The sequence below is a fragment of the Lemur catta genome, chromosome 2 (genome assembly GCF_020740605.2).
Source record: "Lemur catta isolate mLemCat1 chromosome 2, mLemCat1.pri, whole genome shotgun sequence".
Lineage (NCBI taxonomy): Eukaryota > Metazoa > Chordata > Mammalia > Primates > Lemuridae > Lemur > Lemur catta.
In genome coordinates, this window is record NC_059129.1 from 7,599,909 (window position 1) to 7,615,130 (window position 15,222).

A 15,222-nucleotide genomic window follows, 5' to 3' on the forward strand; every position below is an offset into this window, starting at 1 on the left:
AGATGAGGAAATCCAGGCTTGGAAAGGGGAAATGACTTTCTCAAAGTCTCATGCCCTGGGCAGAGCAGGGACCAGGACCTCTGCGAAGGAAGCGAGGGACTGTTGCCACCTGGGGGTGTGGTGATGGGCACCCCGGCTTACCGAGGCTGGCTTTCCATTTGGTGAAGGTCCTGAGAGAGGAGCGCTTGCAGCAGGGGAGTGAATGGCTCAGCTAGCTTGTCTAGGGGCCAAGTGCCCTGTCCCAGTGGTTTGCAACTTCTGAGGTTGGCTGAGCTGGAGAAAAACAGAGGCCCACCCAGGGGGTGGGCATGAGCTTCCCCAGGTCCCCGGGGTTCCTGCCCTAAAACCCTCCCCAGAAGCAGGGCTGGCCATTGTGAGGAGCTGGCTAAAAAAGAGACCTCCTGGAGGATCCAGAGGTGCTGGGTGTCACAGGGATACTTCTGGGAAAGCACGTGGTGGATACAGTAGCTGCTAGCTTGCTCCCCCGCTTGGGCCAAGCCCAGTGGTGCAGAGTGAAAGTGAAAGGGAAAAAGAGCGGCGGGGGCGGGGTGGGGCGGAGGAGGTGGGATGGCCAGGGGACGGCTGCCCCAGGCTCACTGGGGCCCCAGAGCTGGGGAGGGAGAGGCCACCGGCGGCGCGCAGGAGCCCGAGGAACAGCGGTAGGTAACCAAAGTCCCCTCTGCAGCCCCTAAAGTCAGGCTGGGAATCAAGGCTCAGAGACTGGCAGCTATTTGCCCTAGGTCACACAGCAAGGCTGGGAGGAGAGGGAAAGCAATGTGCACAATGTAGATCTGGGAAACTTCTCGTTTCCAGCATTCCTGGAACGACTCCACGCAGGACCCAGGAGCCGGGAACTGGGAGCTCGGCTTGCTGCGCCCAGAGCGCCGGGGCTAGGGGGCGGAGGCGGCGGGGACAGCCGGCGGGAGCGTCTGCGGAGAGGCTGGGACGCGGACTGGGACGCGGCCAGGAGCGCGCGGAGCCGACGCACTCCCAGCCCTTGGCAGACGCGGCGCGCGCGCTGGATTTTGCAGAGGTGTGCAGCGGCGCCCGGAGGGGAACACGGGCCCTTCCTGTACAGGGGACCTGGGACCACGGCCGTCCTTCTCTGAGCCTCAGTTTCTCTGTTGGGTCATATTCCCGCTGCGACTCTGGAGTCTGGGTACTGGGCTCTCTAGGTGGGGTCCCTGCGCGAGACTGGAGGAATCCTCACCTCTCTTTGACCATCGTGGGGTGGGGGTAGGTTCCCTGGACAGGACTGTCCTTGATCTGGCATCTCTACCTGGCTTTGGGGTCCTGAGCCACGCCCTCTAAGAAGAGACACTAAAGGGCCCCTAAGGGGGGGGTGTCTCCCTGGGGTTCAAGACAGAATAGGAGCCACCATGCCTAGCTTTGTCTGAAATTCTTAAATCCTGCAATCCCCTTGAGTCCCATAGCCCCTCTTTCCACCCCAGGTGACACGAGAGGGGTGGCACAGCCTAAGAGTCCACAGCTGCCCACCCCCAATCATAGCCAGGAGTTCCTAAATTTGGCAGGAAGTGTTTTGTCTATGCTACCCATAACAAAGGGAAAAATAAACAAATACTCCTCCCCAATCAGATTAAGGAAATTGGTGCTTCCTCCAGTTGAGGTGGGTGGAGCCAAAGGGTGGTGGGAAGAGGACCCCGTGAATCATCACCTGCCAACCCCCAGGCTGCCTTAGGTGAGGACCTGGTCTCCGAGGGTCTCAGAAATGTGAGGTGGAAGGGTCCTCAGAAATGACGGAGCCAGGAGGTTTCTGGCGTCCTGCACGTTGGGCTGAGCCGGGAGACTGTCCAGTGTACAGGTTCCCAGGCCCTACGCCCAGACTCCATTAACAAGGGCTGGGGCGGGGCTCGGAACCTCCAGGGTAAACCACCGATCTGTCCCAGGTGACTCCACTGTTAGTGCTCCAAAGTTCCTGCGAGGCACTAAGACTTTGAGAGGCTTGATGGAGTCTAATCCCCTTACTCTCTGTGTTACAAAACCTCCATGGAAACTGAGTCCCAGAGAGGGGCTGTGGTTTGGTTTGGTTTTGCCCGAGGCCACATAGCAAGCAGTTGGCAGAGTCAGGTTGGAACCCGGGTCTCCTGAGAGCTCAGTCCAGTGTCTGGGAGAGAGCGGGTGTGAGCCTCCACACATGCAGGGCAGGTCCTGGGTAGTCACAGGGAGACCTGTCTGTCTGGTGGCTGCGGCTTGGTTTCATGTTTGAGACCTCAGCACCTGGTACCTTGTGAAGAGTAGAGTCAAGAAATGAACACAAGGATGCTCTCCCATGGCCCTGGGTCCGTCCCGGGCAATCAGAGAAGTCACCGGAGGGAGGGGGGGAAGCTTCTCTCCTTGGGCTTCAGACTGGTCTTCAGTCACCTTGACTGACAAGTGACTTCCCCTCTCTGAGGCTCAGCTGTAAAATGGGTAAAAGATGGGAGCTGTCTTCCTGATCGTCTGCCAGCCACAGAAGCATTTTGGAAAACCACCCAAGAATATGCATGCGCCGGGAGTGTTATTATAGATTCTAAAGGGATTGTTTAGAAGGATCTGAGAGGAAACCGTGGGCAGAAGGGTTGTTTCCAAAGGCCGGGACACAAGGGACTGGGGGTCCCAAGACAGTTCATAAAGAAGCATTAGTTGACACCGGTTCTCATGGGGAAGACATGGATACTTCCGAGATTCTTTCAATCCTTCTTTCCTTAAGGAGAAAAATCTCTAATTTTGTAGGTAGGCATCTTTAACGGTGCTCTAAGGCTTGCTAATGTTTCTTTCCCTACTTTCTAGCAGTAGGGAAGTTGGCACTATTTTGGTAACATTGTTTTTGTTTTCAATGGTAAGTGATACTGTTCAGGTTTTTCCCACTGGAAAAAGTTTTCTTTTTGTCAAATCATGGTAAAATATATATAACATCAATGTTACCATTTTAACCCCTTTCAAGAGTAAACTCAGTGGCATTAAGGGCCATTGAAAATGTTGGGCAAACCACCACCACCATCCGTCTCCAGGACTCTTTCATCATCCCAGATTGAAACTTTATACTCGTTAAGCAATAACTCCCCCATCATCCCCTCCTCCCAGCCCCTAGAAACTTCTATTCTACTTTCTGCCTCTATACATTTACCTATTCTGCATATTTCATATAAGTGGAATCATACAATAGTTGTCCTTTTGTGTCTGGCTTCTCTCACGTAGCATGATGTCCCCAAAGTTCATCCATGTTGTGACATGTGTCAGAACATAATTCCTTTTGAAGGCTGAGTAATATTCTAATGTATGGATAAACATTTTGTTTATCTGTTCATCTATTGATGGACACTTGGGTTGTTTCCGCCTTTTGACTATTTTAAGTAACGCTGCTGGGTACATGGGTGTACGAGTATCTGCTGGATTCCCTGCTTTCAATTCCAGAAAGCTTGCTTTTAAAATAAATATATTTAAGTTTCTTTTAAAAGTTCATGTAGGGAAAATAGTAAAGTAAATCATAGAACAGGTGGTGTGCAGAGATGGCAAAAAAATCATAAAAGTAGCAGATGAGTAAGTTTGGGAGACTCTGGATTCGAGGAAAGATCTGGAAGCTGTTGTAAAGTCTAGGCTGAGGGTCTGAGGACTATTAGATCAAGGGCTTGGTAGCAGAGGACAGCTAAGAGACTTTAGGAAGGAAAAATTCAGAAGTGAGGAAGTGTCCAATCTGGTTGTGGGGTTTCCAGCTGCAGAAAACGGGAAGGGTTGCAGAAATGGAGGGTCTGGAAGGTCGGGGGGATGCAGATTGTGGACTTCCTTGTGTTAAAGCAAGCTAGGAGGTGATGTCATCTTAGCAAGTAGAAACCCACACTACGTTGGAAATAAAGCCTATCTTACTTCTCAGAGTCACTACAGGGCAAGTGTAGTGACTACAGGGCAAGGGGGGGACATGAGGGGATTGTGTGTGTGCACACGCAGACATTGAAAAATGCAGATTCCTGGGCCCAGCTCTAGCCTCCCCTAACAGAGCCACTGGGCGGGGGGAGGGGGGGTTAGCTGCCCTGTGTTTAACTTCCAAGTCATGCTCATTCACACCACCTGTTAACTGCTGGACTCTGGTCAGATCCTGGCGGGCAGGGCCGGCTCATGGCTCATGGCGGAGTCCCTAGCACCCAGCAGAGGGCTGGCGCTATGTTAAATTGAGCTGGAGGGGTTGGGGCTGGAGCTTGTGGCCTGTTTTTGCTAACTGCAGTCACAAAATCCTCATCTCCCTCCACCGCCCAACCCCAGCACTTGGGTCAGGTTCTCTTCCAGGAAAAACTTGTTGGACTCCTTTCCAGGTCATTGACTGTGGCTAGGAATGTCGGGGCATGCAGAAGGAAGGAAGGCCGGCTGGAGCCAGAGAGGCCAGGCAAGCCGGCCTTCAATCCGGACAAGAGCTGCAGCCCTTACAGCTTGTCTTCTCCCTTCTTGTCCTGGGAACCCCCAGGCCCCTCACCCCCAATAACTTTGCCATTTTACCAGCACATGCACAAACTAGAGTCGTCTCATTTGAGTTTCACGATTTTCCAAGTTGCTATGAGGTGGGTGTCCTCAGTCGAGGTCCAGAGAAGGTAGGTGGCTTGCCTGAGTTTCAGAGGTGGCCTCTATGGTATCTTTTGTGGGGTTCTGCGTGACTTTAGGCCCCTCTTAGAGAAAAACAGACCCAAATGGTCTTAGGTCAGACTCTCTGGAAACCCAACTGGGAGGTGGAGATTTGCACACGGGAGGTTTACTGGGGGGTGTTCACCGGGGGGAACAGCAGAGAGAAAAGGGAAGAAAGCAGGATTGGGTAGAGGTAGGAGTTGGGGTGCAATGCAGTCACGACAGCGGTCTCAGACGATCCCACAGGGAAGCTGGGATGGACTTTGGGGTTGTCCCAAAGCGAGTCACAGAGACCAGACCTTCACACCACACACGGGCCAGTCACTGGACATGGGCTACCCCAGGGAAAGGGCAGGACTCTGGGCTGTTCCCCGGGAGGCTGAGCTGCCAGCGCTGGGCCACCAGCCACCCAGCAGCTGGAGGAAGGGCTGGCTGTCCTGCAGGGGCTGATCTGGGCAGCACATCACAGCATCCACGACACAAGTCGAAACTGTCAAATCAGAGCGTAGGTGGAGGAAGGGACCTAAACTGTTACCTGGGGTTGTGTGTGGGTTTTTTTTTTTTTCAAACGCTCTATTTTTTTAGAACATTTTTAAGTTCACAGAAAAAATTGACCCAAAGGAACAGAGATTTCCGATCTACTTCCTGCCCCCACACGTGCACAGACACCCCCAGTGTCAGCGACCCCCACCAGAATGACGCATCTGTCACAATCGATGAACCTACACTGCTGCATCGTTATTACGCACGGTCCACGGTCTATGTTAGGGTCCACTCCTGCTGTTGTATATTCTATGGGTTTGGACAAGCGTGTAATGTCACGTATCCACCTTTAGAGTGTCACATCGAATAGTCTCACTGCCCTGAAGCCTCTGTGCTCTGCCTGTCCCTCCCTCCTGTCTCCCCACTAACCTCGGGCAACCACTGACCTTTTAATTGTCTCCATACCTTCGCCTTTGCCAGATGCGTAGTTGGAATCATACAGCGTGTAGCCTCCTCAGGTGCCTCATTTCACTTAGTGGAGTCGTGTTTTTAGACTGTATTCTGTGCAGCCCCTTTCGGGGAAGACAGGTTCTGGGCCCCTCGATCCCGTTGAACCTAACAGCTCTATCTTTACCTGGTCAGGGATTTGGGATCCTTGTGAAATGTTATTTGAAAGCCACTGCTCTTGTATGATCCTCTTATTTAACAGATGAGAGCCCTGGGGACCAGAGAGGGCAGTGGGCTTGCCCAGGGTCACACAGCCTGTCAGAAGCAGAGCAAGTGCCCAGATGTCAGGACTCATGACTCCCAGAGTTGGTCCCATCCCACCAGGTTGTTGGGGACTTGTGGGGTTGGAAACTGCAAGGCTGTGCCCGTCCTTCTTCCTTTGCCCCACCTCCAACTGCTGAGACGCTCTATGGTCAGAGATTGGAGGCAGCCTTGCTTTCATACCGAGCTTTCCTGCTCTGAGGTCACCTTGTCCTGCCACTGTTTGGTTGGCTCAAGCCTGGAAGGGCTGGGAGCTGTGATGAAAATGCTAAGATCCTTGAGGATGCTGGAACCACGGAGGGCAACACTTCCATCCCACAGCTCCCAGTTTATCTCATGATGCCCTTCCCATCTGAGCTTCCCCGGAGCTCACCCAGCACCCAGGTGCTGCAACTCCAGTGCTACCTGCTCCTTCCCTTTGTGGCACTGGCCCATTTGGGTGCTCAGGGAACTGTGCATCTCAGTTCCCCTTCAGGACAGAATTTAATCCTGCCTCTCGCTGCCCCAATCACCCATCCATCCCGAGCCACCGTCTTTCCAGAGCAGGAAGGGACCTCAGAGGGCCTCCCAGCCAAGGTTGCAAACCCAAATGCCCGAGAGGCCATAATTGTGAAATGTGGCCTGGCAGAAGGCAATAGGGCCTCTGGCAACTATTAATTGTGTACTGAAAATAGAGACATTGTGATGGCAACTAAAACACACACACACACACACACACACACACACACTCTCTTATACTGATTGGCTAGGGAAACAAAACAACTAGGCCTGTAGGCCTGATTCAATCTTCGGTTTTGAAACCCTGCTTCAAGCCAAGCCCCTGTGGCACAGATGAAGAGCCTGCAGTTCAGAGTGGGATTCCAGAGCCAACCAATAGCAGTATGTCCAGACCTGTGCTGACATGAAGCTTGTCTGGCCTCCTGGCCTTGATTACACCTATGCTCATCTACACACACATCTTTCCGTCTCCCTGCCTTGGGGAGAAATGACTGGAACCTCCAGTTGCCTTCCAGGGCCATAGTCCCTCTGCGTTGCTCCATGCCTTAGTTTGCACTCTGTTGTGACTTCTTCAAGCCCTTCTGGGAAGTGAAAGTCTTGAGTGAGACCATTAGTTCCTCTAAGTCCTCTCTGTCTCATCTTCCTAGGTCGCCCACACTGGGCAAGCAAGTGGCAGGCCAGAGAGCTGGGGGCTTCCTCCTCTGCAGATGGCACCCACCTCGCCATCCATCTCCAAGTTTGGCATGTTCTCATCTCCTCCCCAGGGCTGTGGGCTCTTGACCTTAAACCATGGGTAATGGCCCGCTCAGTTAATAGTGCACTATGATCTTTGGAGCACAAGAGGCATCTGTCCTCATTAATTAATTTTCCTGTCTCCCTTCCTCTTTCACCCTCTGGGCACCAATTCTTTTTTTTTTCTGAGACAGAGTGTTGCTTTGTTGCCCTGGCTAGAGTGAGTGCTGTGGCATCAGCCTAGCTCACAGCAACCTCAAACTCCTGGGCTTAAGCGATCCTACTGCCTCAGCCTCCCGAGTAGCTGGGACTACAGGCATGCGCCACCATGCCCGGCTAATTTTTTCTATATATATTTTAGTTGGCCAGATAATTTCTTTCTATTTTTAGTAGAGACGGGGTCTTGTTCTTGTCAGGCTGGTCTTGAACTCCTGACCTCGAGCAATCCACCCGCCTCGGCCTCCCAGAGTGCTAGGATTACAGGCATGAGCCACCGCGCCCGGCCTGGGCACCAATTCTAATGAATTTATGGTGTATCCTCTTATTTGGATGTGTTCTTATAAAACATGTGTTGCTTTTTTATGTGCATGTGTGTCACTCTGCACATCTGGAATTGGGCTGTAAGACCTTATCCTGTTTCTTTTTCTTTAATAACATAATATTATGTTATTAAGATCTCCCTGCATTGCTTCTTATGCATTTGGTCTTTGCTTCTAATCACTGCATCGTCCTGCATGGAGTGCAGTGGCTATATCTCACCTGTCCACACCCCCAGTGCTGGACACCCAGGGGACCTCCAACTCCCTGTCACTGCAGACAACACAGCAGTGAGCATCTTCAGATGGGGCCCCTTGTGGAGTGTGGGAGCTTTTCTTTGGGATGTGTAGACCCGAGAACTGAATTGCTGGGTTGTAGGATCTGTGCATCCCTATGTATTCTAAGTGATGCCAGGTTTTTGTTCTCCAGAGCGGCCGCACCAGTCTATATCCCACTAACCCGGTGTGGCCAACACTTGTTGTTTCCCAGCTCTCTAATTTTTGCCAGTTGTGCAACGTCAAGTGACCCTTTGCTGTTTAAATTTTGGAGTTTACATCTTTTTTTTTTTCTGAGACAGAGGCTTGCTCTGTCACCCCAGCTAGAGTGCAGTGGCACCATCACAGCTCACTGCAACCTCCCGGGCTCAAGCAATCCTCCTGCCTCAGCCTCCCAAGTAGCTGGGACTGCAGGTGTGCGCCATGACACCTGGCTAATTTTTCTTTTTTGTAGAGATGGGGTCTCACTCTTGCTCGGGCTGGTCTCAAACTCCTGACCTCAAGCTATCCTCCTGCCTCAGCCTCCCAGAGTGCTAGAATTACAGGTGCAAGCCACCGAGCGCAGCCAAGGAGCTTACGTGCTAATAACCACTTACTGGATATGTCACTTTAGGCTAGTCACAGCAACCCAACGAGGTAGGCACTATGCCAACCAGATGCAGTAGATTCTACAACTCAGAGAGGCTGAGTAATTTTCACAAGGCCACACACTGGAACTGGGATTTGAAGACACAGCCTGCACCTTAACCACCATACCATTATTATCATGTTTTGTCTCTCTTGTAAAATATCGCCTGGGTCTACATTGCAAGCTCCTTGGCACGAATTGTGCTTTAAACCTCTTTGGGGCCCTGGAGAACTGAGCCCAGTGACTTCATTGTAGGAGATGCTCCGTAAATCATTGTCTTACAGATTTGGAGGGGAAAAGTGAAAGATGTCTCTTAGAGCTTATGTGGAGGACTGCGGGGTGCAAGAGGAAACGGGGACCTTGTTTGAACTATTACCCCCACGCAGATGCTACTTGGGGGCTGCTCCTGGTAGATAAGGGTCCCTGGGCTCCCAGCTCCCGCTGTCATCCGGCCTCTGGAAACAGCTTGTCATGAGGTTGGGGAGCAGGTGGGGTTAGGAGGGCCTGGGGGAAGGGCGGAGGGGAGAACTGACCGGCAACGCGGAATGGGAATCCCAAAATGCCTCGGCTGGATGGGCTCCCACACCCAGTGGGTGAAACGGAGGCTCAGAGGAGTAAAGACATGTACTCAAGGTCAAGGCAGAGCGGGAATTCAAACCATGTCTAGACACACAGTTCAGAGTTTTTTCCATTCCTCAGGAGAAGTTCATGGTCAAGAGTAGGGAAGTACTCCTTGCGCTCTTTTACCACAGTGCAGGGCAGTGCTGGAGGCTTTTTGGGTAAAAAGAGCCCCTTTCTCCCTGGCAGTGCTCCCGTGGACCCTCAAGGATATACTCCTCCTTTCTGGGAAGAATGCATTTGATAAACTGAGCCAAACCTTGATGTCACCCTCTGTAAAATGGGTATATACTAATACTAATACCAATCACCCAGAGTTGAAACAAAGGGGTGATTGCAACTAAATAGTAAGTATAAGGCACCAGCACAGCCCCAGACAGGAAAGAATGTCCCCAGCTGAGATGGAACATTATGTTGGCACACAGAGGAGCTTCGTGGACTGACCCTCAAGTTGCTTAGGTCTGAACGAGAACATTCTGGCAACACTCGATCTCCCCCAGGGAAGACAGAAATGAATTTTTAATTCAGAAGCCTGTTTAGTACCTACAAAACTGTGTGTAGTGTGAAGTGGGGATGGAAACAAACCCCAGAAAGGACTTCTGGTGGCAAAAAGATTAAGAACGTTTCCTCAAGTTGGAGGTGGGGGGCTGGGGGAAGGGCAGTTTCAAAGAGGACCTTCTAAAAATACTGCCCGTTTACCAAAAAGACACAGCCCCACCTCCGCTCTGCCCCAGACGGCTCCTCAAAAGGAGAAATTGTCCTGCCACCCACACCTTCCCTCCCTGGGCGAGGGCATCTCCTCAGGGTGGCGGAGCGGGATGTGGGGGACAGAAGAAGGATTCCAGAAAGCTGTGGGATAAGGGAGGCTTTGGAGCCAGGAAGTGGATTCCAATCCCCGCTCACCACTCCTCTCTCTGAGCCTGTTTCTTCATCTGAAAAACAGGAACACAAATGGCTAGTGTGCAAGTTAGACCAAATGGCTGTCTACGCGTCATGTCATTCGGTGCCTGGCACTCGGTAGGCACTGTGAATTCTGGTTCTGTAATGTCCCTGCAGATGGGGGGAGCTTGCCATGTACAGAGAGATGCTAGAGGCTGGGGGTAGATGAGCTAGATGGGTGGAGGGGGGGGAGTCCCTGTCCTCATAGGGCTCTGACTTGTCTGATCTGCCCTGTGCCCGGGCAGCGGAAGGGGACTCTCTCCTCTGTGGTGGGCTGATCAGGGCCATCTCTGTCCCCAGCCCCCTCTGGAATTGCAAGTGGGGGAAAGAGTCCATTGAAGGACCCTTTGAAGCACTTCCTAAGCATCTGTAGACACAGGACACATGGCTCTGGGACAGAGGGACATCCCAGGCCAAGATCCAAGGAGATCTTGGCATGATTGGGAGGCAGCTGTGGCATTCTGGGAGCCTAGAGTCTCAGGCCTGAGTCGCAGCTCTGACACCCCTAACAGGAAGAGCCTCCTTGGCCTGTGGGCTTCCTAGGCGGCTGGCAGCCCCCACTAAGCCCCTCTGGGCCTTTTGAGGGTCCTGCAAGGTAGTCTTTATTTTTTGCATCTAATGGTGGGAAAACTGGTGCTCAGAGAAGTGAAGGGATTTGCCTAAGGCATCACAGCCAGGATCAAAGACACCAGCTCCCAAACCATGTGACCTTGGGCAAGACATTTTGCTGAGGCTCCTCTGAGCCTCCCCCTCCGTCAGATGGGCATAGTTCTCCACCCTGCCCTCTCCCCAGAGCTCCGTGGGAACTCACACGGGGTGGAGGGCTGGAGGCAGAGGCTCACTGAGAGCCGCAAATCCCTGCCTACCAGAGAGGAAGTGCTTCGGGCGCAGGCTTCGGTGGTCTTAGGGAAGCAGGATGGGCGGTGCTGAGGGGTGGGTTGTGTTGGGGGCTTCTCCAGGTTGAGCCCATGATGTAGAACTTGGGTCCTTGGGTAACTTTATTCCCAGACAGCTACTCAGTGGTGATGATGGGGGCGTGGCCCAGGCTGGCTGAGGGGGGGGACTTGCTTGTTGCTGTGGGGTCTGGGGGGTCTCCTTATGCAAATGAACAGAAAGCTTGACATCACAGTGTGGTGACGCAGGAGGGAATGCGAGAGAAATGGTCCCTTTGTCACCCTCACAGAGGTGAGAGGCAAACTAATAATCATAATGGCTGTCACGCATATCCTGTCCCACCTGTGTGTTGGGTGCTGCTTTAAGCTACCATGCAATGAGCACTTACTGATCGCCGGTCCCCTTGCTACAGGCTCCGGGGGAATCGACTCACCCAATCCTTATGAGTTACCAATTATTATTATTCCCATTTCACAGATGAGGAAACTGGGGCTCCAAGGAGTTTAAAAAATGAACTCGTCCGACTGCAGTGAGTTGGTAGGAAAGCGTGGTCTCAGGGTCAGGCAATTTGACTCCGAAGCTCACGTGAGCTGCCTTCTTTCCCTCCTGTCAGTGTGTGTCTCTGACTGCGTGCTTAACCACACTGGGCAATGTCGTCCCGAGTTTGGAGCTGAGCCGGTGAATAAGTGAGGCTGTGCGAAACTTCTTCAGGCTCCTCCTGCTGTTCCTCCCACCATCTCCCATCGGTGATAGGACCTGGTCCCTGTGCTTGTGCCTAGATGTGACGGGGGTGATCATTTGAATGGAAGGATTTTGATGGGAGGAAAGAGCACTGGATGGGGAGTCTACTGCTGGGGCATCAGGTGCAGGCTCAGCCGCCGACAGACTGTGGGGTCTCTTGCAAGTCGTGTCCCTTCTTGGGCTCTCAGTTTTCTGGTCTTTAGAATGAAAAAGGTTGAGCTCAAGGGTGCGTGGCATACCCGATGCTCTGTGAGAAAACCAAGAGTTTGGGTAACTTGCCCAAAGCCACACAACTCGTTCGTGGAATTGCTGGGGTCCGTCTGGAGCTGTTGTCACCAGATCACACTGCCTCCAAAAAGAAGCAGCTTGTTATGATGTGGGCTCTCAATAGATACCCCAGATGGGATGGGAGGCAGACAGCAGGCAGGATGCAGGGCAGGGAGGCTTCTCTTACCATCCTGGAGAAGACGGGAGGTTGCCGACCTGAGTCCCAGGCCAAGGTACTGGCAGAAGTGGAGCCCTCCTCCCTCACCTCCCAGCCTTGGCCCCGCTCCAAGGAAAGGGTGGTGCCCCCAAGTTTCAGTTCTGCTTCCTGTGGTCATGGCTGGCAGGGCCCTGGCTGCAGGCCGGTTATGTTTGGGTTCCTGCAGCCCCGCCTCAACCTGTTATGCACAGGCAGCCGCAGCCAGGGCCCCAGGTTGGGCTGGGAGGCTCATCCTCTGTGCTGCCTGGGGCGTGTGCCGAGACCCTTCATGGGCAGTGAGAGCTGTTGATGATTGAAAGAAGAGGAGCTCTGGACGGGGGGTGGCGAGTGGGTGTGCGTTTCCTCATGACAGCACCCTCCCAGTGTCCTGCCCCACTTCAGCTCCATTGTCTTCTGGGCCCGGGATGGGATGCTCAGGAAGTCCCTCAGGTCCTCCGGCTTCAGGGCCAGCTCTCTTCTCACCTCCCTCAAGAAGCTTCCTGTTTCCTTCCAGCCTGTATTCGCATTGCACGTGTGGTGGGCTGAGTGGGGGTCCCCAAAAAGATGTGTCCACACCCTGGAACCTGTCAAGGCGACCTTATTTGGAAAAAGGGTCTTTGTAGATACAATTAAGGATCTTGCAATGAGATCATCCTGGGTTATCCAGGTGGGTCCTAAATCCAATGCCAAGTGTCCTTATAAGAGAAAGGCAGAGGAGAATTGAGACACGGAGAGGAGGTGACGTGACCGCCGAGGCAGAGATCAGGGTGATGTAGCCACAAGCTCACAAGTCAAGGGTTACCAATGGCTCCCAGGAGCTGGGAGAGACAAGGAAGGAATCTCCCCTACAGCCTCTGGAGGGCTACTGGTGGCCCTGCTGGCACCTCGATTTAACTTCTAGCCTCCAGAACTGTGAGAGAAGAAAATTCTGCTGTTTTAAGCTACCTGGCTGGTGGTAGTTTGTTACAACCGCCCGCGGAGATGCATACACCGTGGGAGCATAGGCTACCCAAACCAGGGACCAGGGCAGGGGCCTCGGAGCCACACAGATGATGCTACACCTTGGCTGTCCCTGGCCAATCTCTGCATAATCTCACAGAAGCCGCTTAGCCTCTCTGAGCCTCCAGGTCCTCATCTGCAAAATGGAGCCAATACTGCCTGCCTTCCGGGTTTTATTTTGTTTTAAAAGCTTTACTGAGATATAGTTCACATATCATACAATTCACCCATTTAACACGTACAATTCAATGGCCTTTTTAGAAGAGTCACAGAGTTGTGCAACCATCCCCATAGTCAATTTTAGAACTTTTTCATCACCTCCCCCAAGAAACCTCATAGTCATCAGCAGTTGCTCCCCACTTCCCCTCCCCCAGCCCCAGACAACCACTAAATCTACTTTCTATCTCTGCAGATTTGCCTATTCTGGATATTTCGTATAAATGGGATCATACAACATGTGTTCCTTTGTATCTGACTTCTTTCTCTCAGCGTAATGTTTTCAAGGTCCATGTACGTTGCACCACGTGCCAGTACTCTTCCTTTCTGTGGCTGAATAATATTCTATTGTACAGATGGATCACATTTTGTTTATCCATCCATTCATCTGTTGATGGACATTTGGGTTGTTTCCATATTTTGGCTATTACGAGTTATGCTTCTATGAACACTTGTGTATAAGTTTTAGTGTGGCGTGTCTGGGATTGCTTTAAAGATTAAGTGAGGCAGCATTCAAAGTATTTGATATGCCCTTCAACAAATGATGATGAAGGAATCTTAGAGAGACTCTTCCCAGACTCTTTCAATTTACATATTAGGAAACTGAGGCACGATAGAGAAGAGTCTTGGTTAAAATCACCCAAGGCAGTACAGCATTGCAGTTAAATGCAGGTGCTCGTGTCAGACTGCCTGGGTTTGAATTCTAGCTCCACTTAGACCTGCAAATCACTGCACCTCTCTGAGCCTCGGTTTTCTCACATGTAAAATGAAGACAGTGATGGTACCTGCCTTACACGGTTGTTGATGTGATGATTAAGCGTGCCAGCTCATGTGCCTGGCACATAGTAAGTGCTCTGTAATCTTAGCTGGTATTTTTCGTGGCGGTGCCAAACATGGAACCCAGGTCTCCTGACTCCCTGGTGTGAGATCCCTTGAATGTACACTTCCCCAGTTCCTTTCCTGTCTCGTGGTCATCTTCCCAATGTGGCTGAAAGTTCCCTGAAGGAAGGGAATATGGCTTCCTCTCTCCACTGCCCAGAGCATATGAGAGGTGCTGAATGATTACTGTTGTTCATTGCCCCCAACGCCAGCCCTCACCAGCTGGGAACTGTTGCGGGTGCTAATTCTCTGCCTCTCTCCAACACCCCATGAAATGACTGAACATGGCTTCTCTCCCAGGCAGTGCACAGCGTGCAGGCATGGAGTTGGGGGCGCTAGAAGGCGGGTACCTGGAGCTTCTCAACAGCAATGCTGACCCCTGGCACCTATACCACCGCTATGACTGGATGGACCTGGCTGCAGAAGAAGAGATTGAGCTCTTTTCAGGTGGGCTGCCCTCCCCCTGGCCTCTCCCTCCTGCCCCCCACCCCCCGCAGCTGACTGAGACGGCAACCAGGGAGGTGTTGGCCGCGCAGCTCCGGTCAGCACCACGGACAGCTCCCCGCCCTCGCGATGCCGGCCTCCGCCTCCTTCCCAGCCAGCCCTCCTCCCAGATCTTTCCTGCTTCACCCAAGGGGCTTTTCCTTCCAGAACCCGACACAGACACCATCAACTGCGACCAGTTCAGCAGCCTGCTGTGTGACATGGAAGGTGACGAAGAGACCAGGGAGACTTATGCCAATATTGGTGAGGAAGGCCCCCGAGGGGAAGCGTTCTTTGTCCTCCTTTGTTAATCTCACCCGTTCACCTTGAGCCTCAGCAGGTTTCTCCCCCAGAAATCATGGGAAGGGGGACACTGAGCAGGGAGGGGCTGGGAGAACAGAGACCCCAGGGAAGAGGGGAGATGCCGGCCAATGCAGGAAACAGGTCCCGCCACTAAC

At 52.5% G+C, this 15,222-nt stretch overlaps 1 protein-coding gene across 5 annotated transcripts in view; it reads left to right on the top strand.

The window, feature by feature from the left end:
• The window catches only part of LOC123632375 (MHC class II transactivator-like), a 38,834-nt gene that overhangs the window by 1,114 nt on the left and 22,498 nt on the right, over positions 1 to 15,222 (top strand). For 4 of the 5 annotated variants that reach the window (XM_045542584.1, XM_045542585.1, XM_045542587.1 and 1 more), the window contains exons 2-3: positions 14,582 to 14,728; positions 14,933 to 15,028. In XM_045542584.1, the coding sequence (XP_045398540.1) occupies positions 14,582 to 14,728; positions 14,933 to 15,028 (243 nt within the window). Of the gene's footprint in view, positions 1 to 582; positions 660 to 14,581; positions 14,729 to 14,932; positions 15,029 to 15,222 lie in introns of those variants that run through there. The other variant, XM_045542586.1, reaches the window with a different exon arrangement.